This window comes from Dermacentor variabilis, chromosome 7, assembly GCF_050947875.1.
Source record: "Dermacentor variabilis isolate Ectoservices chromosome 7, ASM5094787v1, whole genome shotgun sequence".
NCBI classification, from domain to species: Eukaryota; Metazoa; Arthropoda; class Arachnida; order Ixodida; family Ixodidae; genus Dermacentor; species Dermacentor variabilis.
The window spans coordinates 67,158,272-67,182,017 of NC_134574.1; the positions used below are offsets into that span (position 1 = coordinate 67,158,272).

Here is a 23,746-nt window from a genome sequence, read left to right on the forward strand (position 1 = left end):
AGAATGGCAATCGTCGTGTTTGACACGAAAGATTAAGCGATATTTGAAATTCACTATTTTTGTTTAATTTATTCACCACCATATAAGGAGCAAATGATGGTCATGTTTCATTTTTCTTAAAAGGTCGTATGGGAACGTACGCGTCGGTACGTCAGTGTGACGTCACCCATTTCAGATTATTTTTTTTCTTCCGCATTTGGAACGTTCTGGTTCAGCAACAGTTCTCAAAACTTCTTTTCTTTGTTTGTTCTTTCTTTACAACAGAATGCAGTCCACCTTAACCGATTATTTAGTCATGTACGAGCTGACGCCATCAAAGGTTTATTACGTCATGGTCGGCTGCTGTGGGAACACCAAGGCGGCTTCGCCACCCAATTTTTCATCATTGCGACTTTTCTGGTTTGCCGATCCTCCTTGTACAGTAATTTCACCTTTTTTTTAAATAATGTAAAAGTTTACTTTAGTCATAAACCTGAAATGGCTTTCATACTCAGTGTAAGTATGTACACTCCAAAATTTGACGCTAGAGTGTGCGTTCTACGTGCAAATTTCGGCCGTGCTCCTCTTCGTTCCCCATCGATTACGTTTATCCTTGAGAAAACAGATGGATTTTTAAAACGCCGTGTCGCATGAACTGCACTCTTATGATATAATAAAGAAGCAGACTCCAGAGCGTGGCCCCTACCTGTACACCCGGTTTTCTCACGAAATGTATTCGAAATTCCTTTAAAGATGAGGTGCTTAAATAATTTCCTCGGGATTACTTTCACCACAGAGGCACAGATTTATTAGATTTGATGCAGTAATTATAAAATGTACCTATTCAAGTTAAATTAATTAATTGACTAAATTAAAGATAGCCATCCGATTGTTCCCAACAGAAAACTTGAAGCGCCATCCATCAAGCTCATTACTGTTTCCAAATATGGCCAGTTTCACAAAAGAAGCGAAACCGAACAGCCGAAGATGGAAACTTTCACACTCTTAGTAGACGCCGATCCAAGATTGCTTGCGTGTCACAGACGAGCGAGCACCAAGCGATCATCCTGGCCAAACCGTGATCGTGCTAGCTTCATGCTCGCCTGACGATGAGGCGACAGTTCTGGATAGCCGTCTCCGGATAGGCGTCTACTAAGGGCATGGCAGTTGTGCTCATCGCCTGTTCCGTTTCGCTCTTCTGCGTAGAAGTGGCCAGATTACGCTGTAAAAATGTGGGCTTCAACATTTTTCACTTTTCGAAAACTTTATCAGCTCCTCAGATGGCTTGCTTTCATTGATTCTTCCATTGGGAGAAATCGCACGGTTGTTTCGTTTAGAAAGTTGAATATTTTAATTTACATAATTATATAATTACTACACTGAATTTTAGTTTTTCAAATGTGCTTCTACTGTAAAAGTAATCCTGGATAAATAATTAATTTACCGCAGCTTCCCTATTTAGCAACGAAATTCGAACGCATTTGGTGAAAACACATGGTGAAACTGTACTGCTTTCGGAAAAGAAAATCGTCGAAGCACTCACGAGGGCGAAAAAATAAAGATGTTCGTAGAGCGTCATGTCTTCATACAGCATGTCTTTCTGGGGACAGAGGCGCACGTTTTCCAGCGAGTCATCATGGTACTTGATGAGGTCGAATCCTTCTATGATCGCCGTGCCGAACGTCGGTCGTAAAAATCCTGTGCAGTAGAGTCCATTAATATGCACATTTCGTAGTTATGCGTTTTTTGTATCGAAAAAATATGCAACTTATTTCTCATAGGTAAAACAATACAGCTCAGCACCCGCAGAAAGTTCGTTAAATTTACTATGAAGAACGCTTTATAGTAAAAGACACAGATTGATGATAAGCAGCATAATGAACAACGGTAAGAACATTTATTAAAAGAAAATGAGACATCCACCCAATCGTAGCAATCGCAACCCATTCAGGTCCCTCGAATGAAACGCCTCGCAGTTGAAGAAACATTCGTCTTGGTCAGGGACTCGAACCCAGGACCACCGCCTTGCCGGGGCAGCCGCTCTACCAACGGAGCTAACCAGGCGCCTAGCAGATGGCAGGGTGAAGTCGAATTTGTGAACAATTTAAAGCAAAGGCAAGAGGTTGGTGTATTGCTTCAGCGGAAACCCGCAAGGTGGAGAGAAGTAAAATTACTTATGTCCACCTTGCGGGTTTCCGCAGAACTATTACTCAAAACATTAGGAACAACATGTGATGACTCAAAGAAGGCTGTATTCCTTAGGCTGCAGAAATGTCACGATACGTTGTGTTCCACCAAGATCCCCAGATCTGCAGGCTCACTATGTAGTGGCAAATAACGTAAAAAATGAAGCCTAAGAAGTTGCTTAGTGCGTGAAGTGTACTGTAATCTCTGCTTGAAAGCAAAAAAAAAATCCTTCCGATAACAAACCTCCCTTATATTTCAAGATAAATAAGAAAAGCTGGCAGTAAGATATTATTGCCACTAATGCTACTCGGCGAAGTCTTCTATAAAATGATGAAAATTAACGCTGCGGTTGAGGAAGAAAGCGGCCCATTTGAGGAGTCCCCACAGACATAAGATATTTAATTCAAACGCGGATCATCACTAATCGTAAGCGAAAAGCACACTTTGTTTACTCGCAATCAAATATTTGCACGAAGGTGAGATCTCACCGGATAACATGCTGCATGTGGTGGTCTTGCCAGCGCCATTGTGACCCAGCAGTACGAAGATCTGGCCGTAGTAGAGTCGCATGTTCAGATGATCCACTGCGAACTTGTTACGGTACACCTGCGATGTGCATATAAATGCTTCTGTACTGAACCCCTTAAAACAGCGAAATCGAGAGGATAAATGGGGAGGCCGCATAGACTGTGAATAGAAGTAAAATTTAAATAATTAGATGCAGGGGAATCGCGTACCAGAACTGCGATCGGCTTATGAGACACGGCGTAGTGGATGAATTATGATTAATTTTCACCACCTGCAGCTCATCAACATGCACCTAAATCTGAAAACATGAGCGTTTTTGTTCAGTACCCCTATCGAACTCAGGCCGCCGCGGTCTTGGTCGAAGCCGCACCCTAGATCTCGGCAACGGAACGTCATTATAGCCACCTAGATACAACGTCGGGTGGGGTTTTATTTCACAAATATAGGGTACTGATGAGGTATGCCAATGGATGGCGCTGAATGTGTCAAGGTGCATGGGCGCTACCGGAACAAGCATTTTAGGTCGAACAGACGAGGAAAATAGTGACACAACGTTGCGTTTGCTTCACGAACTTATTCTCTGGAATTCCCTCTTTCTGTTCCCCCTTTCCCTTCCCCCAGTGTAGGGTAGGAAACCGCGCTCTAGTCTGGTTGACCTCCCTGCCTTTCCTCTCTTTTCTGTATCTGTCTCTATATATTTTCTGGAAGCAGATTCATACTGCATCTTTTATTTAGTTCTTAGATTTTTACCCGTGAGTCACCGCGTTTTTCTATGGTTTACGAGCACTTGTGAAAGAGGAGAACTTTCTGCGCGCGACGTTTCGCAATGCGTATGAACCCAATAAAAAAGGTTCGTTCACTTTGAAATAACTGACTTTGTGGCACATGCTCCAATTGCGAAATAAGAAATCAGAATAAGTGGAGTAACTTTTGGTCGAAAGAAATTGCAACCCTATGACTACTTTCTGAGACGCCTCACCTTAAGCTGTGCAAAATACATGGTAGTTCAAGCCATCAGTTTCCCGAAAGCGTACTTCACGCAGTTCCCCACAATCCTAACTAACAGGAATACATTTTTTAGCAGATTTCGAAGGTGATTGTATCGAAAACGGTGCTAAATTTAGTATTTCCGAAAAGGAAGACGTGAGGGCACTACTCCTGGCTTCAATTTCTCAATTGGGGCACGTGCCTCAAAGTCAACAGTTAGAAAGTTATTTAGCAGGTCTTTTTCAATTAGCCACCTAGACATTGCAATTTGCCACTCAAGCAACGTACGGCGGTTGACGTATTCCACCTCAGCGGGACGAATAACCGTACGTTCTCCCTGCGAACCTTGTACAATTTGTTCGACCTAAACGGGTTGACTATGTACCATGTATAACATGCGTTGCATACCATCTGTACTACGTGTTTTACCGCAGCTCCTACTAGCACGGCATTGTCAGCTTGCCTTTAAACATTTATTGCCTTAAATCATGTGAAATGTAGTCTAAAATATGTCAAAAAAAATTGGAGGACGCTTAAGCTTCGCCTTGAAGAGTTGAACGCGACAGCGTTCCCGTCGACCCGCCAAGGGGTGTAAGACAATGGGCTACGGCGCAGCGACTACGCGCCCCGCATCGGACGCGGTGAGCGTCGAGCAACGCAGCGTTCGGCGCGACAAAGAAATGTGCGCCTGAGCAAGCGACGCACGCCTGAGCCTTAGAAACAGCTCGTTTCTAAGGCAACACCGCGTTCACTAGAGGCGCTTTTGTACCGCTTTGAAGCATCGAACTCGTGGCTCAGTGGTAACGTCTCCATCTCACACTCCGGAGACCCTGGTTCGATTCCCACCCAGCCCATCTTGAAAGTTGCTTTTTATTTATGAAGTGCCTGCCGTGATTTATCGCTCACGGCCAACGCCGCGGACGCCGACACCGACGCCGACGACACCGGCTTTTCTGCGACACGAGCTCCTTAACGCTATCGCGTTAATATTTCATGTCTGCGCGCGCTAACTGTGTTCCAAACACGTTTAACAACACGACAAATACACCGCTGTATACTGCTATGAGAGGCTACGTATAGCGGATGGCTCCGGAAGAAGTATCAAGAAAAAGGAAAAGCACCCGAATGGCACAAAGGGATCAGACGGAGTGGCGTAATAAGAAAATTTGCAGGAACAGCATGAAGTCGGATGAGTGATAAAAGATTGAGGGACGACATATAAAATAAAGGAGGTTAATAAATAAATAGGGTAAAATAGGTTGATGGTGTGTTAACGATAATTTCGCGCCTTGACATACTTCGTGTTCAAAGCAGCTACTACAGTAGAAGTGTGCTAGCCTTGCAAAAGTTAGTAACACGGGGAAACTGTCTCAGTGTAGCCCAAGAGGTGAATCATCGATAGCGATAGCAAATTATTAGGCAGCTATACGAAATAAAGATGGTAGTTTTACACCACGTGTAGAGTTGAAAACACTCGCTCACTGACTAAACTAGCAAACATGGTAGCGCGCGTGCATAGGCAAACACGAACACACCTCACTCGATGACCGCGGACATTTGGTGTCACTACGCTCGCGTGAGGATGAGCGGCACTAGCAACGAGCGACTTGCCCTTCGTGCTGCGTTTTCCTTCAAGCCGAACTAAGAGGCGAGAACACAGCGTAAAAGAAACCGTGAGCCCTAGGCGCGTGTTGACTCTTTTACCCGTCGCAGATCGCTTTCATGATCGCGCTTAGCCGCGCCGTACGCATCCACCACTGGAGTGGAACGTCGCACCCTCCCCCCTCCCGTCCTGCATTGTGCGCGACGGAAGACGGCGCGCTTCCTCCCCGCCTCTTAATCTAGTACGCGCTAGATGGCTCCGCCATAGAGTTTCTCACTATTACCTAGAGGGAAATCTGGCGCTGCTGCGCTGTGGTATGCATGGGATTGCCGGTATAGACGAGGCAACCTAAAGTTTGCCCGCACGGCACCAGCGCCGAATGCTCCCCTAGCGGACCGATGGAAGTTTCGTGGGTCGTCGCTGCGCTGGCGCGCGCCCGTGTTCTGTACGGCGGGAGCGCTCGTGCGCGTGGTTTTTGCGATGCCGAGTGCGACCTCATCAGCCAGGAAAGGTGGCACGCAATACTGATATGTATTGTTGATTGCCACAGCAGCCTCGAAGACACGAAAGGTCGTACGCCGCCCGTGAAGTTCTACAGATTTCCTGGGAAGTGGTACGAGAAGGACAGACGACAAGCATGGATAGCTGCAGTGCGCCGAGTCAAGTAAGCTTCATACTTTTGCATTCGCGTGTAATATCTTGAAAGCGGAATAGTCATGTGCCTGTTTTTAGTGCACGGCCGTTTGTTTAGGCGTGTCGCGTTGTTGAATTGTGGTGGCATCCGCCGTTTGTTAGCGGTAAATGCATGCGTGTTGCGCCGCTAAGCTCTACGACGCGTGCTCGATTCCCAGCCACGGCGGCCGCATCTCGATAGGGGCAAAATGCAAGAACACCCTTATTACCGTGTGCTTTGATTTTTGTGCACGTTGAAGAACCCCCCCGAGGTTAAAATTATCCCTGAGACTCCCCATTACAGCGGGCCTCATAATGATTTCGTGGTTCTGGCATGGTTTTGGCACTTGGAACCCCCGAATTTATTTGATTGCACTGTGCCTTCACTCGCGATCGGCATGGACGAGCTCAAGATAATTATTTCCCTTTTCCAAGCGCTGCAACTTAAATTACTAGTTGTGCAGGTATAACGAAAGGGGCCGCGCGCTACTTTTGTGTGGTAGCAGACCGTATTTAATGCAAGCCGCGGTCGTCGCGTGCGTCGGGAAGCGGCAGATCGGAAAGCAGCAGCTCGAGGCGTGCGCGTTATTTTTGTTGTTTGCCCATGCTTTCTAAGTATCTAAGTGTGCAAGTATCATAACTTGTAGTGGTACCACTCTTGTAGAATAATATATGCACACAATCACAGGAACGTTACCTTTGCAAACATATTATTGGGAGTAATTTAATCCCCACAAAAAATAGGCACACTTACTGTTTCATTTATATGCGGGCCGCATTTCGATGGGGGCGAAATGCGAAAACACCCGTGTGCTTAGATTTAGGTGCACGTTAAAGAACCCCAGGTGGTCGAAATTTCCGGAGTCCTCCACTACGGCGTGCCTCATAATCAGAAAGTGGTTTTGGCACGTAAAACCCCATAATTTAATTTTAATTTAAATTATAGGCGATGCAGATGGAAGTGGCGCCAAACAGACCAATGGCAATCACAACAGTCTTCTCAGCAGTCAGCACCACCGGGACATGTGCTTTCGTACTGCAGCGACGCAGCTCTTGAGCAGCAGCAAGACACGTGTGAAACAGACTCCAGAACATGCCTTTGTAAAGTGACGGAACCGTCAAGAAGCAGCCCAATGGATCTGCAGTCATCGAGTAGTATGACAACAGAAGTTCCTGCTGCCAGTGTGACTTATGTTGCAATTGAAATAAAAGTGGCTAAATTTCTGAACATGGTGCGTACCTCTAACTCGACGTCATATACGATCTTGTCGGACACCTGTGACACGCACTTGGCTTTCACTCTCACATCACCGTCCACAATTTGTTCAACGCCGTACACGTTCGGAAGCAGACGCTCCCCTATCGTGAGGTTGCCGCCACGAAAAAAAGCTGTCGGCGTCGGCAACCTTCTTGAAACCGCACGGCAATCTTTGCATCGCTGTTGCACAAGCAGGCAAATCTGCCGCCGTCGAAAACGGAGCGCCGTGAGAACGAGCAGCGAAGAAAAGCGCGAACGGCACAATGCAAACAAAGCGGAGACTACGCCACGACGCGACCGCGCTGCTTGGCGTTTCCACATTGGGGGAGGCGCAGCAGCGCCGCCTGGCCATGGTTTTCTCGTCTATATTGTGACTTCGGATTGACATCGTTCTCGGAGAGACAGGACACCTTGAAGACGCGCCTGGCAAGTACCGTTCAGTCTGTCACAATGATTCATTTCCTACTAAAGCAGCGCGTAAAAAGCTGTTTTAGCTTTATTATTACGCGAAAACATGTTTTGGTTAACTATGAAAACTTGTTATTGCGTGTACGACTATACGTTACGTAAAAAATATCAGCGGGCCGCTAAAGTTAGAGGACAGACGACAAGGTTCGCGCTCGCTCTGAAACAGTTGGTCGTCTGTTCTTGCTTTTCTTCGCTTGGTGATGCAGTGCGGGTGACTAAAGATGTAATATGCGTGAATGGAAACATTTCATTAAGATTTTACTTTGAGAACGCGTTATTTATGTAGCCATATCCACGTTTTAGACGAAGCCTCTTACAACACCAGCCAACACGAGCCTCACAGACACATATACCGTCATTCCCATGACGGCACGGTGCCCCCTTAAGAAACTCCCATAGACGGTGGCGCCAGATTTCCCTCTAGGTATTATAGTGAGAAACTCTATGGGCTCCACCACCCTTCTCTCCTCACCTTATCACCCTTCCACTCGCACTCGCAGCATACTGTGCGCGGTCGCGATGTTATCGCACTTAAACTTTATAAGGAACTTGACGGCGACGCCGATGGCGATGCCGGAAATACGCCTGGAGGGTCCATATAGTTGCTATCAGAACAAAGAAAGCTAGTCGACTGCGACTCCTAACCTTGCATAGGTCGATGGTTTCTAGCACGAGCAACAGATGGCGTGGTTCCTCCTCGAAGTTCTCCTGGCCTTCCTCCTGGGAGTGGGTGCTCTCCTGGCTACCCGCCACCTTGATTTCCTCCTGGATCACGTTCCAATAGCTCGCCTGCCGAAGCACGGAGACGACAGCAGATTGTGTCACGCGTTGGTCATCGAGAAATGCATCGCGCTTACCCGTTACGAAATCTATATTGACAATCTGAAGAGCAGTTCTTATTAGAATAGAATAGAGTCGTGTTTAGTTTGGCACGAATAGATATGATCACCTAAAACCGAATACGCATAAGCTAGAGGCCTGATTGCATGAATGGACGATGTCGGCTAAGGAGCACTTCATCTGTAAAGCCAGGTGTCGCATCAGTAAAACATTAAAAAAAAGAAACGACAAGAACGGCGAAAATGGCTTCATGAGAAGAAGCACCACCTTTAAGAGTGGCAGGTGATCGACAGCAATCAAAGTTCCCTGACTGCGTCTCACGCTTCACGGCAACTACACCTTATGTAAGCGTAACGTTTGCCGGGAAACGCTGGCGGTGAACGTTATGAATGAAGGTTACCTTTCTGGCAGAAACGCGGCCTCTTGCGCGGGCCCATCCCGGTGCCAGTGCACGGACGCGCCTAAAAATTGCATCGTTTTCAGCCTTCTGTTGTATTTTCGCACTTTTAAAATTCCTGTTTGAGAAAATTTAACGTAAAAAGCATACGCTGTCAGTGTTTTGTTTCACGCCATTTGTTTGTGGGCTGTCATTCTCAAAATTCCGAGCAATAACTTTGTCAAGAATGTAAGACAAGAATGTAAGACAAGACATACCACATGCCGTATAACAAGGCGTCGCATATACATATATCTGAATATATACGGTAGTTCTTGCTCAGAGAATGACAATGCTCGCTACGACGCCGACACCGGATTTCCGAATGCGACACCGTGCCCTTAACGCTGTCGCGTTAAAATCTATAGAACTGCACCTCAGAAAAAATACCCTACGCTACAGTTACGTGGGCTGTGACACGAAACTATTTAAGAATAAATCATTCCTGAATTGGACAAGCACACTGTAAGATGAAACGAACTTCAAAAATGTCAATATTGACAAGAAAATGAAATAAAATTCAGATAACGTTATCGCCTCAGCCCTATTTGGTTAACTTTTCCATCAGTAACATTCCATCTTATTCCCCCCATCAACACATTCCCATGTGCGTTCCATCATTTTTCAAAACAAGAGAACATAGGCCGTATACACGGGCTTCGGATCTTAACAAAGTTGTTCGTTCGAATCGCTAGAGGCAGATAGCACCAATTCCATTGCTTGAGCTGGATTACTCTAGAGGCGGAGTGTACTGACAAGAAAAATTTAAAAGAAACTAATAAATTATAAACAACGCATCCCGAATTACAATCACAAATATGAGGCTGCAAACTTTTTCAGAAACCGCTTATATACGCGCGTAATATCTAAAGTGATGAATAGCACAAATCTACTACAAAAGCTCACCGCTAAAGAAGTGCGTGCTACTTACATGTTGCTGAGAGAATTAATAATTAACTCTCTAATAAATCACCTTTGGGCACACTTGTTCTTGAATCATGTGAGTTCTCAAAGCATATCCACTGGTAATAGATTTCAGAACTGCCACCATATTAAAAAGCACTGCCCTCAACTTTCTAAAATAGTCCCTGTTCTAAATTTACGGCTTTTTATTATAGCCTTTTTTTTAATCGCCTTCGAAAGCAGAGCAAAGCAAGCTTACCCTAAACATAAATGATAATTAATTGCACAATATAGGAACGCATGTGTCCGGAACTAGCTCCATTAAGCAGTCAGCATAAGTTGCTTAATACACAGGAATTAGCACCCCTTTTTCTAATTAGTGCGCCAATCAAGTGCTGTGTGGCAATCAACGCTTGTATGGTGGACCCTTCCCGTAATGATGTTGCTTCTGTCCAGAAGTCTTTCTGTCCACTGCTCGCAGTCAACCGATTTGCAACAAACCTATTGTCTTCAACCGCTTATTATTACTTAATCCCTAAATAGTGCTAATTTCATCTTTCGACTAACTAGTCACAGTTTTGTAGTGGCGGCGCCTAACAAAGCCGACAAGCTCACTGACCTCGCGGCGTCTGGGGGCACGTTCATATGCAACAAATTCAGTTGCTCATTGGCTGCACATATCCATTCGTTAGACAGGTCGCTATGTAGAGGAAGAATGCGAAGCAGCGTAAATTTGGAACATTTCCGCCCGCACCATGAAGGGAAAGTGGAGCGGCAGCGGCACCACGTTGGTCCAGGGTAGCACGGCTTCCAGATACCAGATGGCGACACTGAACACGAACGAGCTTGCGCCCATGCACAGCATGATGGTGAACGGGGTCACGTTGTCCCTACCCAGCGCCTTCCGGTAGATGGCGGGCCAGCCGAACGGCACGTCTGCGGAAAAGAGCGTGGTGCTATGCGCACATTGCTACACTACATATTAAAATAAGGAAAAGTGCCAGATTCGCTAGAAAAGCGAAGCGTCGATTGCAACAGTAAATTAAAAATATTTAATTATGGGGTTTTACGTGCCAATAAGCACCATTTCATTATGATGCAGGCACACCGTAGTGGGGAACTCCGCAATTATTTGGACCACCAAGGTGTTCCTGGGCAGCTGTACGCAGTGAGGATAGTAGCTCTATCGGCTGTGTAAACTTGTAAACATAGCCATACTAACTAAATTAACAAGGGTGGTATCAGGCGCGCACAAGTAAACATGAACACATCTCACTCGAGGAGCGCTGAAACTTGCTGTCAGAACGTTGGAGTGAGGAAACGCGGCAGCAGTGTCGAGTGAATTGACCTTTGTGCTGCGTCTCGCATCAGCGCGAATTAACCCGAGAAATCACGGCGCACGGGCGGATTCTTTCCCCGTCGCATATGGCCTTCAACATAGAGCGGCCCGGAGCAAAACATGCTACACTCGTGCACTCACCCCCCCCCCCTAAGGGCTTTGCGCATGACGGAAGACGAATTCTTCGCTTGCGTGCGCGAGATTGAGCCGCCATCGCGGGTACATCCTCGCACGCTTTCACTCGCACTTACAGCATATGGGGCACGGCGACGATTTTATCGGCCTTGGGGATCAACTTCCGGTTCGGATGCGAGCGCACGTCTTTTCCTGGCGCTCCGTTTCTTTTCGACAGTTACGCGCGCTGTTCGCGTCTCACCATCGTCTGTCGCACATCCTCTTCATCGGTGTCGCTTCGGCCACACGTCGAGACAAGCCTCGGAAAGGTGCGTTGCTTTCTGGCCGTTTTACGGCCACTTCTACGCGCCAGCGGGCGGCCTTGCTAAGCCTAATGCATGGCCATGACTGCGTTGATGACCAAGCCCGGGTCATCGAAGCTACCTCCATCTGACGACCATGAACAACGCCAGGGACAATCAGCTTTGATGACGCCTGCTCAAGACTGGGGCCAGAAAGCGGCTAGGCCACGTCCCGAAGGCGTTCCGGAAGCGTCTACCACAGAACGCTCTGCTGGGATGCATGAAGAACGCTGTGGGCATGCTACCGCTGACCAACAACATAGACGCGAACGCCAAAGACGAAAGAACAATAGGGAACCAAATGAACGCAGCCGCAGCCGCCACCGTCGTGATAGAATAATAATAATATTTGGGGTTTTACGTGCCAAAACCACTTTCTGATTATGAGGCACGCCGTAGTGGAGGACTCCGGAAATTTTGACCACCTGGGGTTCTTTAACGTGCACCTAAATCTAAGCACACGGGTGTTTTCGCATTTCGCCCCCATCGAAATGCGGCCGCCGTGGCCGGGATTCGATCCCGCGACCTCGTGCTCAGCAGCCCAACACCATAGCCACTGAGCAACCACGGCGGGTGTCGTGATAGAGACCGCTCTGCAAATCTATCAACGACGGCCAGTGCGGTATCGAAACGAACGCGGCAAGATTCTTTCACATCATCGACCTACGAAGACGCGTCCGCCCCTTCCAGTGACGAAGACGACATGCAAACACATCCTCAAGCCTACAGTCTGATGTGACAACGCCACGTCAAGCAGAGACTGCATTGCACGCGTCTCAAGAACTGTTTTCTTACGCAAACTCAACTGAGAAGCTAGAGACAATTCGAGACGCGCAGCCCTCTCCCAGGGCGCGTTTGAAGATTGCCGTGACGAAGGAGCGTGGAAAGTGCAACGCCGTAAGCACAGCCAAACGCGGCCCGAGAATGAAACACCGCCAGAAACTTTTGTGCTAGTCGCGAAACCATGGGTAAACGTGGCGCTCACGACTGTCTTTTGAAGGACGCCACCCCCCTAACAGAGTCGTGTATTACGGCCGCATCACCCGAGTTTCAATTTACGAACCTAAAAGCATCGTGTGTAATCGTTGTCATCGCTTTGGTCACAAAAAGGATGTCTGCCCGCACGAAGCAGTGTGTCCTACATGCGGCAAGACACACGAAGGTAGCACTACTGGCAATGAATGCAAACAGACGACGCCCAGATGCCGCAACTGTGAAGAAGAAGGTCACACGGCGACTGACCCGAAGTGTCTAGCTAAACGGAAGTCCGACGCAAAAATTGCTAAGAAACTCCGCTCAAGGCCCCGCTCTCGTCGTAGAAGGCACGGCGCACACCGATCGAGAAGCCGCACTATAACTGTCCAGTGCCATGACGTCAAATCGACGCAGCAGCTACTTGAACTTGAAAACACCTCAACGCAGCCACGTACCATAAAGGAAGCAGTGAACGAGATTGTGTCAAAAAACTGCGCACAACCAACGACGGGAGGAAACGGCTGCAACCTCAACTACGCAGCAGCGCTCAAGCGAACTCAACCAAGTGGAGACAAACCAGCGAGCTCCTCACCTTATACTACACCTATGCTACCTTGACCATCGCAGCTGGTTGATACATCGAAAGACAGTGTAGAAGCTGAGATTGCAGAACTCGCACGACAGAACGTCGAACTGCGGCGGAAACTAGAAGAGAACAAAAAAAGGCATGCAGCACTGCTCGAACGTGTTCGTGCCAAGCGACAGCAGCAGCCATGCAATCCGCAGGAGCTCACTAAAATGCAAGAAACAACCTCTACTACGACACAGCAGACAGACCTGGCTCTGCTGGTACAACAACTTTTGCACCCTCTCCTCCAAGCGCAGGAGAAGCACTTCCAACGACAATATGGCTTGCTTCAACAGCTCTTCGCCTCGCGTCAATAGCCACCCGGCTTCGCGTACAGCCCTCGACAGTCCCACTCCACACGTTTTACAGTGGAACTGCCGAGGGCTCCGGACTTGTGCGACAGAACTGAACCTCTTGCTTGACTGTGTCGGACGCCCCCTTGCGCTTTTACTTCAAGAAACTAATGGCATAGATCGGACACTACGGCAGTTCAATGGTTATTACCAACCGTCAATAGAGCATAGAAACAGGAAACGACACCGAAACCCGCAGCAGAATGGTATCGCCAGTGCAGCCGAAGAATTTGTAATACGGGGACAAGCGGCTGTCTTTGTCCGCACAGACATTCCTCAAACGCAGATTGACACTTCTCAGTACTCGACTGCCGTGCAGGAGGTGGTGGCTGTCCGTTGCCCGATTGCAAAGCGAAATGCAGTGCTGGTGTCGGTATACATGCGCCCTGAAGTTAGCTCCCGTACAAGCGGTCCATTCACGTGGATTCGCGCTTTGCGGAGACGTTACCCAAACGACGACTTCCTGATAGGTGGCGATTTCAACGCCAAGCATCCGCAGTGGGGCTATGACTATCACACGCCCCGTGGAACGGCACTCGCAGAAGCCACGGAGTCAGCTGACTTAGTGCTCGCAAATGACACCGATTACCCCACCCGCGCCGCCCTGCATAGTGGACAACGTAACACGACCACAGACCTGACGTTATCCACACCAGCCTACGTGAAAGACTGGCGATGCGATCCGGACGCCTGGGGCAGCGACCACTATCCACTGTGGATTACTTTGAACGTGGGACGAAAGCGTGCGGCCGTGCGCACTGAGCGCTCGATCAGGTGGGATGCCTACAGAAGAGCATTTGCGGAGCAACCCAAGACTTCATCCGTACGGGAGCGGGCGTCACGCGCCCTGCGCAAGGCCACTACTGAGACTGAGGTGAGAGCTGATGCTCCGGCGCCGGACATACATATGCTAAACCTTTGGGATGCGCGCAAGCGAGCACAGTTGACGTACGAAGCCAATGGCCGACGACATCGCGACCATGTGCGACTTCGACGTCGCACTGCCATCGCTAGAAGATACGCCAAGCGCCTGTATCGGGAACGTTGGAGCCAGCACTGCTCATCATTGAACGAAAGAACTGGCCTCCACAAGGTGTGGCACACGTTCAAGGCTATGACAGGTCAGCGTAAAACACGCAGCGCTATTTCAAACGTCTTGCTCAAAACTAGCCAGTCAGTCATCCAACTCCAAGATGATGCCGCGAACACGTTTTTCCCCAACCGTGGACGCCCCCGAACGTCGACATTTACCGGAAAACGCCGCCAGTGGCCGATGAGGGCATCCAGGTCCCATTCTCACTCTTCGAGCTCGAACAGGCACTTTCTTCCATCAATGCGCGCAGCGCGCCAGGCTATGGGCGCGACGTGGGCGGCTCTGAGGAATCTGGAAGAATACGCAAGAAAGCAACTTCTCGAGGAGATTAACGAAGTGTGGATCAACGGTGAAATCCCGGCAGGATGGAAGCATTCGATAGTCACATCCATCCCGAAACCAAACAAACAGCCAGATGTACTGTCGAACATGCGCCCTGTATCTCTCACACTTACTACGTGTAAGCTGGCGGAGCGAATGGCCTTGACACGCATATCTCACTTTCTAGAAACAGAGGGTCGCTTTCATCCAGCACAGACAGGGTTTAGACCAAACCTTGGCACTCATGACAGCCTCCTACTTGTGAGGGAGGGTGTACTGCGTCGAAAGACAGTTGGTCGCGCAAAGCGACACTCGAGCGTCCTGGTGGCGGTGGACCTCCGTAAAGCTTTTGACACTGTGAAGCATGAGGCAATCATCGAGGCAGCTGGGAGGCACGGAATCACGGGCCGCCCCCTCAACTTTGTGCGTTCCTTCCTTCAAGATCGCACTTTTTCCATCGGGTAGACGGAGACGTCGGGAAGGTTTACCCAAACATAGTGGGAGTCCCACAAGGCTCCATACTATCACCCCTCCTCTGTAATTTGACTATGATAGGCCTCGCTGAGCGACTGGAGGCTATTTCCGAACTGGGCTTCACAATTTACGCAGATGACATCACGTTATGGACTGCATCCCGACCAATTGATGAGCAGCGGGAGACGACCAATTGATGAGCAGCGGGAGACCCTGCAGGCGGCACTTGGCGTTATTGACCACTACCTGCCACAAACTGGCATGCGGCCATCTCCAGAGAAGACAACCTATGTGGTGATCCGAGGTTAAACGCAGGACGAAGCAGCCCTCACGCTCACTCTCGCAGGCAAAACGCTGCAGCAAGCGGAAAAATCTGTGCGCGTTCTCGGGATACCTATTGACCGCAAAGGCACAGCGGATGTGTGGCTCGCAGGCCTTCGTCGGACATAGCACAACACTCTGCACCTCATAAAACGAATCTGTTTCCGCATGGGCGGTGCTGGTACCGACGTATGCCGAAAGCTTGTTAGTGCTTTGCTGACATCCCGAGCGATATACGGAGCGCGCAGTTATGACCTGCTTGCTCGGCACTGGACACAGCTAGAGGTACTCCACAGATCAGCTCTCCGTGTTATCACAGGGCTCCCGAAACACACACGTGTCGAGGAGCTACATCGCTATGCGAAGTTGCCTACCCTCCGAGCAACCATCGAAGCATCGAAGGCAGGACACGAGGAACGCGTGAAGAACACCAGACAAGGCAGGACTCCACTGGCCTACATGGGAAAGGATACATCGACTTTGCCACAACTGCCATCCGACATCTCACCGTGGGATGACATTGCTGTCATCGACACTACACCAACGCCCCGAAACATGGGCGCCCAACATGCGCACCACCGGGCAGCATTCGCTGCGCGTCATGTGCAGACATTGGCAGACGCACCGCCAAGCCATGAACAAGTGTACACTGACGCAGCTTTCGACCCACGCACCAGCGAGGGAGCAATCGCCTACCACCTAGTGGGTTCTTGTGAGACACATTCTACCTTTACAACTGCTGATGCTGACGACACAACGGAACTTGAACTCCGCGCAATAGTCTGGGCATTAGATAGAGTTTCAAGCACCACGCAAGCAAAACACATCGATATATACACCGACTCTCAGTATGCGCTGCATGCCTGCAAGTCGCGCCACACAGCATCATCGGAAGTACTCCTCGTCAAGCAGGCCTTAAGGCGTGCGGAGGCCCACGGGGTCACTGCAACACTTCATTGGATCCCTGGCCACCTGGGCATCGAGGGAAATGAGAGAGCCCATGAGGCGGCGCGCGCCCTTCTTTCCAACCGCGTTGTCTCCCGGGATCCTTCACAAACCCTCACAACCAGCACAAGCAACACGGCAAATGGAGCCCCGTATGACCCAGACAGAGCTCTGAGAGCAGCAGCCAACCGACGCAAGAGGGAACTCTGTGCGAGTGTGCCCTCAGACCTAGACCCACTTCCAGCGGGTCTTCCCAAGTCGGGGCAGGTGCTGCTGCATAGGCTCCGTTCCTGCTTCGTCCTCACACCGGATGTGTTGGAGCGGTGGCGGCAGTACCGGCCACGCCGGGAAAGACGCCCTCCATCTCCATCTCCGTCTCCCAACTCCCTTCCATCGCAGGAACCCGGCCATCCCACAGCCTCCGCGGACCAAGAAGCGCTCCAGACGCCACACAGGCGCCCTGACTGCGACATCGCCACGCGGCCATCCGCAGCCCATCTGTTTTGGGAGTGCCAGCGACACGCTCAGCAGCGGGACCACCACCTGAGGGCGGTGCGAGTGTCGTCCTACGAGGAGTGGATTAGACCGGCAACTGGCTCGATGGATTCCGACAGGGTCATTCTGGACTCGCTCTTGGCTTTCGCCAAGGACAGCGCAGCTTCTAGGACGGCTCTGAATATGCCTCCCCCCTCCTCTTCCTATTCCCCAGTATAGGCCTTCGCGCCATCCCTTAATAAATACATTTTGTCATCATCATCATCGGCCTTGGAGTTTATGCAGAACCTCACGGCGATGGCGACGACAGAAATGCGCCTGAAGTGTCCGTATAGCTGCGGTCGCAATAAAGTATATATCAAGATTGACATACCACAAATACGGTAGTAAAGTTGCTGCTGCAATTAAGGATCGTTAAGGCAATTAAGGAACGATCGCATATAGCGAGTTCCACTAAAGATAAGGAAGCAGGATCATCATTTCCATGCGCAGTTACTTTTGTAAAAGAGCTTTAAAAGTGCTCTTCACCATTTTCGTAGCATGGTTGGAGAGCTCTCAAACGACCACGCGAATGTGCCACAGGACTTGGTGGACAGATGTGCTACATAAAAGTGAATGTTCAGAGAACTACACAAATAGCGTCCAACTAGCGTTGGTGTAGTACGACATTCGTCGTGAAGGAAACTAGGAAGCGCATTACGTCACGCCGCGAGCCTTTGCAGGCCAACTATCCCTGAAGCCAGCCCTGATTGTTTTTTCCCTCACAAATAATAGTCGTGGTTGGACGCGGTTAAAGCAAGTTGATCGAGCGGTAGCGTGATTTTACTTGCTTTGGGATAGGACACAGACGCTGCTCGGAGCCGTCAGCAACAACTGCCTATATAATTGCACCATAAGACAACACACAGACGCTGCTCGGCGCGGCAACATGAGCGAGCAAATTGACCTTCACGCTGCGTCTTGCTTCAACGCGAACTAAGCGTCGAAAGCACAGCGCATACGATGCTACCAGCACTGGGCGCACATTGTACACATAGCAGAGATAACTTTGAAGATGAGGCCCGCGCGAGCGCGCACTTCGTCCACATCGCAGATCGCTTTGAAGATATGGGCACCCACGCGGCGTACGCAGCATCCGCCAGCATTGGCAGGCTAAGTCCCAGTTTGATCTTGGCTGTGCTTGGAGGTCAGATTTACGGAACCAGGCGTTTTCTGTATTCGCACCTGGAGCAGTGGAGCTATCGCTCTAGAAAATTTATCAAATACGGAACCTGCGCTTGACTGAGCCCACTCAGTATGCTTGGTTCTCGGAAGGTTTTATTCAACAGTGCACTTGTTTCGATATTCAAACAGCCACTTTGTGCGCATTCCCTCCCGATATGCTTCAGCAACTTCAGTCGTTTATTCCAACGTGTATGCATTTATCATCTTCGCTACAACGATCCAGTGCAGCAGCCGAACGTTCTTCTGCCAGCCGTTGTCCGATCGGAAACGCTTGCGCTTAGAGCAGCTAGTGCTGGGGTGGACGACTCCAACCTTACTGCCAAATGATCGCGTGTGAGGCTACATACTTCTGGCTTTAATTTTCACAGGGAAAACCCCAGCCCAGTTCTTTTCTACCACCATTACCACTAAGGTAATGTTTGCACCTTGTGACCAGAGTCCACATTATGTGAATGCATCTGAAATTCTAAGTATTTCAGCCCCATTACTCAAAGTAAGCAGCCACACCAACTCGCCCGTAGCAAGATGTAAGAGAATATTAACGAAATTACTACAACGCGAAGCTGCCCAAGCGCGACCCTGGCGACATGTAGGGATGTTGTACTAAAACACAATTTTCTGGAAAGGCTAGTTGTGCTGGAGTGTTTAGGAAGGAAAAGCTTGCTCCGCATTAACTCAAACCTAGTCAGCACGGAGTATTCTACTTAAACTAAGCATGTTTCAGCCTCCTTTATTACGGCAACTTTTAATTTTAGAGTTCTTAATTAAACATTGTTGAAGAAGCACCTGAACTAATAGTAGTCCTGTTATTAGCTAAGTTTTTGTTGACATGAATATTTCTTCTAAACATGCTACCTTGATTGACGATTAAGGCCTGTGACTAACTTTCGTCTCTTTGTTTTTGTTAAACTTAACAAAAACGCTGGCATTTTGTCACGTTGTCATGATGGTAAAGAAGTGACTGTGGCTCAATGGCGAGTAATAAAGCTAACAATTTATTGGATCCACCTTTGTGCCCACGAAAACAAGTTGTACTACCGCAGAACGCTGGCGACGAGCCCATGAGTCGATCCCCAAAACCTTATCTGCAGGTCAAGTGGGTCATGTTTTATACGTGGCTCGTCGAAGGTTCCAGCGTAATTGTTAGTGCTCGCGTGCCTTCCCGAAAGTACTACATAATTAGTGACGCGCATAAGATCAGATTACACAAGGTCCGGTGACAACAGACAACGGACAGAACCAACGACGACATTAAAGGAAATTCATAGACAGAAGGACGCGTCTTGCGCTGAGCAGTAACATTGCAAAAATGATTGTTTCGTAGTGAACGTTCACCGTATATATAAACCTATCAATGTGTGTCAATGTCTATCTCTTAAAAACGCATCGTCACGACGGTACAAACACGGGAGCTAAGAAAAAATGCACACAGTACATAAAATTAGCAACGCAAAAGAGAAATAAGGTTCAAAAACATCGGTGCCGCGTAATGACTTGCTACTCACCACGTCGACGATTTCAGGTCTCGCGCCGCCGTTGTGAGTGTGTAACGCCCTCTGACATGACCTCATATACCCGTGTGCCAATATGAATGAATGAGTTCTGGTGTTTTACGAGCCACAACCCTCATATCATTATGAGGTACGCCATAGTGGGGGACTCGAGGTTAATTTTGACCATCTGGGCACCTTTAACGTGCCCCCAATGCGCAGGACACGAGCGTTTTTGCATATCGCCCCCATCGAAATGCGGCCTCTGCGGCCGGGATTGGACCCCGCGGCCTCGTGCTTAGCAGCGCAACACCATAGCTTCTAGGCGACCGCGGCGGGTCGAGTGCCAGCACGTCGAAGGATGTTGTGTGGTACGACATATTGTCGCAGTAGCTTTTCTTCGAGTCCACGCCGACGCATTGGGGCACAAACCCAAACACGGCCACCGGGCTCGTACTGCACTTAGGTTTGGCTGTCTTTTGCTTGTTCTTGATGCGTTGTTGGGCGTGCTGTCACGTAGATAGGCGGCGACGTCGAGGCTTTCTTTGTCGGCGTCGTGGGGCAGCATGGTGTTCAGCGTAGCCGCCATGTTCATTCTATAAACGAGCTTGAACGGTGTCATCTGCGTTGTCTTTTGCAATGCTGGGTTGTCACCCACGGAAGGACGGCATCCCACGTCTTGCGTTCGATGTCGACGTACATTGCTAACATATCGGCGAAGGTCTTGTTCAGGCGTTCCATCAGGTCATTCGTCTGCGGGTAGTAGGCGGTTGTCCTCCGGTGGCTTGTCTGTCTAAACTGCAGGATGGCTTAAGTAAGCTCAGCAGAAGATGCCATTCCTCTCAAGATAATGAGAATTCCCGGCGCACTATATCGCAGCAGGATGTTCTCGGCGAACAATTTCGCTACTTTCGCCGCACAAAGTTTGGGTAGGACTTTTGTTTCGACGTGGCGGGTAAGCTAGTTCATGGAGCCGATGGCCACGACGATCTACTTGTTCCCGGATGTTGACGCTGGGAAAGGTGCCAAAAAGTCCATCCGGGTCATCTCAAATGATCGTCAAGCAGGCTCAATCGGCTGTAGCAATCTCGCTGGCCTTGCCCGTGGTGTTTTGCGTCGTTGGGAGTGTCGGCACTTCTTGACGTAATGCGTGTCGTCAACGTTGAGGCGTGGCCAGTAATACTTCTCCTGAATCCGAGCGGGCGTGCGGGAGAAACCTAAATGTCCAGCCATTGCGTCATACTGAAGGGCGTATTGAACCTATGGCCGCAGTGTTGACGGCAATGCCAGAAGGTAGTTGGCGCGGACTGGCGAGAAGCTTTTTTGTGTGAGGACGTCGTTTTCCAAGAAAAATGAAGACAAGCGGCTCTTAAATACCATGACAAAGTAGGTTCCAAGAACTCGACAAAGCTTCTTATCTGCGGGTCTGCTGGCTGCTGCGCAGCGAAGTCATCAGCTATAATTGTTCCTAGGAAAATGTTATCGTACTTGTCTTACACCGGTGGTGGAACAAGGGCGCGGGTGAGGCAGTCGGCATCAGTTCTTCCGTGCGGACTAACAGATTCCGGTGTTGTAGGCTCCACTGTGCGAAACGCCCTGAAGGGACCTTTATGTTTACCAGCTAGCACATTGCATCGTGGTCGCTTACGGCTTTGAAAGGTCTGCCGTATAGATAAGGATGCAATTTTGCCCGCAACCCAAATAATGACAAGGCACTTTTTCCGTCGTAGAATAAGTGGACGGATTCTGCTTTCGACAGCGACTGGCTGGCATGAGCAACGACTCTTTCAACTCGGTCTCCCTTCTAAAAAGGCACAGCGGCGAGATTTACGCTGCTTTCGTAGGCAAGGATTTCCGCCTCAGCGGCGACGTCGAAGTCTCAATGCACCGGCGGCGACAGCAGGTGTCCTTTCAGTTTATTGAATGCTTGGACCTGCGGCACCAGAACTCGACATCTAAATCTGTGAGATGGGTCAATAGCGTGGCGATGTCGGAAACATCTTTGACGAAGAGCTCGTAATAAATGATTAAAGCAAAATATCTGCGTACTTCCTTCTCGTCGGCGCGCTGCGGAAGTGTGCCATAGCAGTTGTCTTCTAGTGATCAGGACGGTGTCCTGACTTGCTAATGGCATAGCCTAGGAACAGAATACCTTCGTAAGAAGGAGCAGCACCTATCTGGCTTGAGGGTCAGCCCAGGTGACTTGATGGTCTTTAATACAGCTGCGCAAGGCGCTGAAAGGGATTGTCGAAGTTTCAGACAAAAAAGACGACGTCATCAAGTTAGCCTAAACAGGTCTGTCATTTCGTGCCAGCCAATACCCTATCTATTACGAGCTGGACCGAATGGCAAATGGTATTACTGAATTCACCGAGGCCGTCTGCCGTAATGAAGGCCATCCGTCTTCTCTTCATTCCTCTCATTGACCTCAATTTTCCAGTAGTTCGTCTTGAGGTCTATCGACAACAAATACTTTGCATTACAGAGCCAGTCCAACCCGTCGTCTGTCCATGAGAGGGGATGTGCGCCCTTTTCGCCATTTTGTCCAGGCGGCGATAATGCACACAGAAACGCAGAGTTCCGTTTTTCTTGGCTAAATCTACATCATACACCCACGGACTTGTGGTAGGGGGCGCGAAGAAGTAGCCGCCGTGGTCACGGATTATTTAGGCCAGCCAGCTATCGTTCCGCGGCCATTCAACGTCGTACGCCAGCATGTTCTATCCTCGAGGTACATGCCCGTGAGCGTTCTTCACCGACTCTGGAGGAGATAGCCGCACCTCAGTAGGGTCCCCTTTCTAGTGCGAAGCACGATGGATATACGCGCAAAAGACGCGTTGTCTTGTTCGTTGCAACTAGGCAAGCAGATTTGAGGCGTATTGCGCAGCCTCTGCCGCGTACTGAGAATGCAGGCCGTTGAGGATATCAACGCTGAAGATGGTGTCGTCGAACTGCGTGTAATGGTGGCAGTGGCGTTGGTAGTGTCGGTACTGGCATTGCCAGTGGTGCTTAGTGTCGGGTTCCGCAACCCGTGACAGATGTACAAGGCAGCATCGGCAGAATAGGTTGCTACGCGAGGCGCAGCCACAGTGAGGCCGTAGTGCGAAATCACGACCTGCCACAGGTTCTCATAGATGCCCGTGCTTGGTAGAGGCCGGGGATCCGAAAGAAGACGGTCTGGCAGCTGGCGACTTGCGTGGAGATAGCGCAAGTCTTGGTCACTACCCTTGTTGATGTGGAAGTGATTCTTGATCTTAAGAAACCAGATAGCAACCAGATGGCAGACCTGCTCCTGCTAAACTTCGGTAGCCCTGTATCTGCGGAACTTGCGAACACAGAACATCGCAAGGTTCGCCTGCTGCTACATGCGGCGAAATCTCGAATGCGGATAGCATCAGTGTTGCGGTGGTCGTCGAAGGCATCGCGAAGTTTGTGTCTATTGCGTCGCCGTGCCTTCGAGAGAGAAATGTGTGCCTAGTGGTGCTGGTGGGAGAGTCTCTGAATTGGTGATGAGTGAGGTTCCCCAGAACGGAAAGAGGACAGCTTGCGTTAACGTCCAAGAAAGAAGAACTGCGAGCCGTACAATAACCGAAAGCACTTGCCTTTGGCCCAGTGAATTGCTTAGAAAGAGCCGTCGCGCCGCTGCCTTTGAGCTGGGCAGGAGGCTCCCGGACTGAGTGGAAGTTTAATGCTGGGGCCGGCGCGTGCTGACGATCGGCGCAGGCGGACGCGGGCTGTGTGGGACGACAAG

At 49.6% G+C, this 23,746-nt stretch overlaps 1 protein-coding gene and 1 long non-coding RNA gene across 2 annotated transcripts in view; one reads left to right on the plus strand and one right to left on the minus strand.

The window, feature by feature from the left end:
• The window catches only part of LOC142587497 (phospholipid-transporting ATPase ABCA3-like), a 130,810-nt gene that overhangs the window by 84,842 nt on the left and 22,222 nt on the right, over positions 1-23,746 (minus strand). The window contains exons 3-6 of the mRNA XM_075698551.1: positions 10,616-10,797; positions 8,328-8,471; positions 2,655-2,772; positions 1,523-1,677 (exon numbers count right to left, since the gene is read on the minus strand). Coding sequence (XP_075554666.1) covers positions 1,523-1,677; positions 2,655-2,772; positions 8,328-8,471; positions 10,616-10,797 — 599 coding nt within the window. The remainder of the gene's footprint in view (positions 1-1,522; positions 1,678-2,654; positions 2,773-8,327; positions 8,472-10,615; positions 10,798-23,746) is intronic.
• Positions 5,826-7,184, plus strand: LOC142586824 (uncharacterized). Its single transcript, XR_012829254.1, has 2 exons — positions 5,826-5,948; positions 6,903-7,184. It is a non-coding gene; the product is annotated as an uncharacterized LOC142586824 (long non-coding RNA).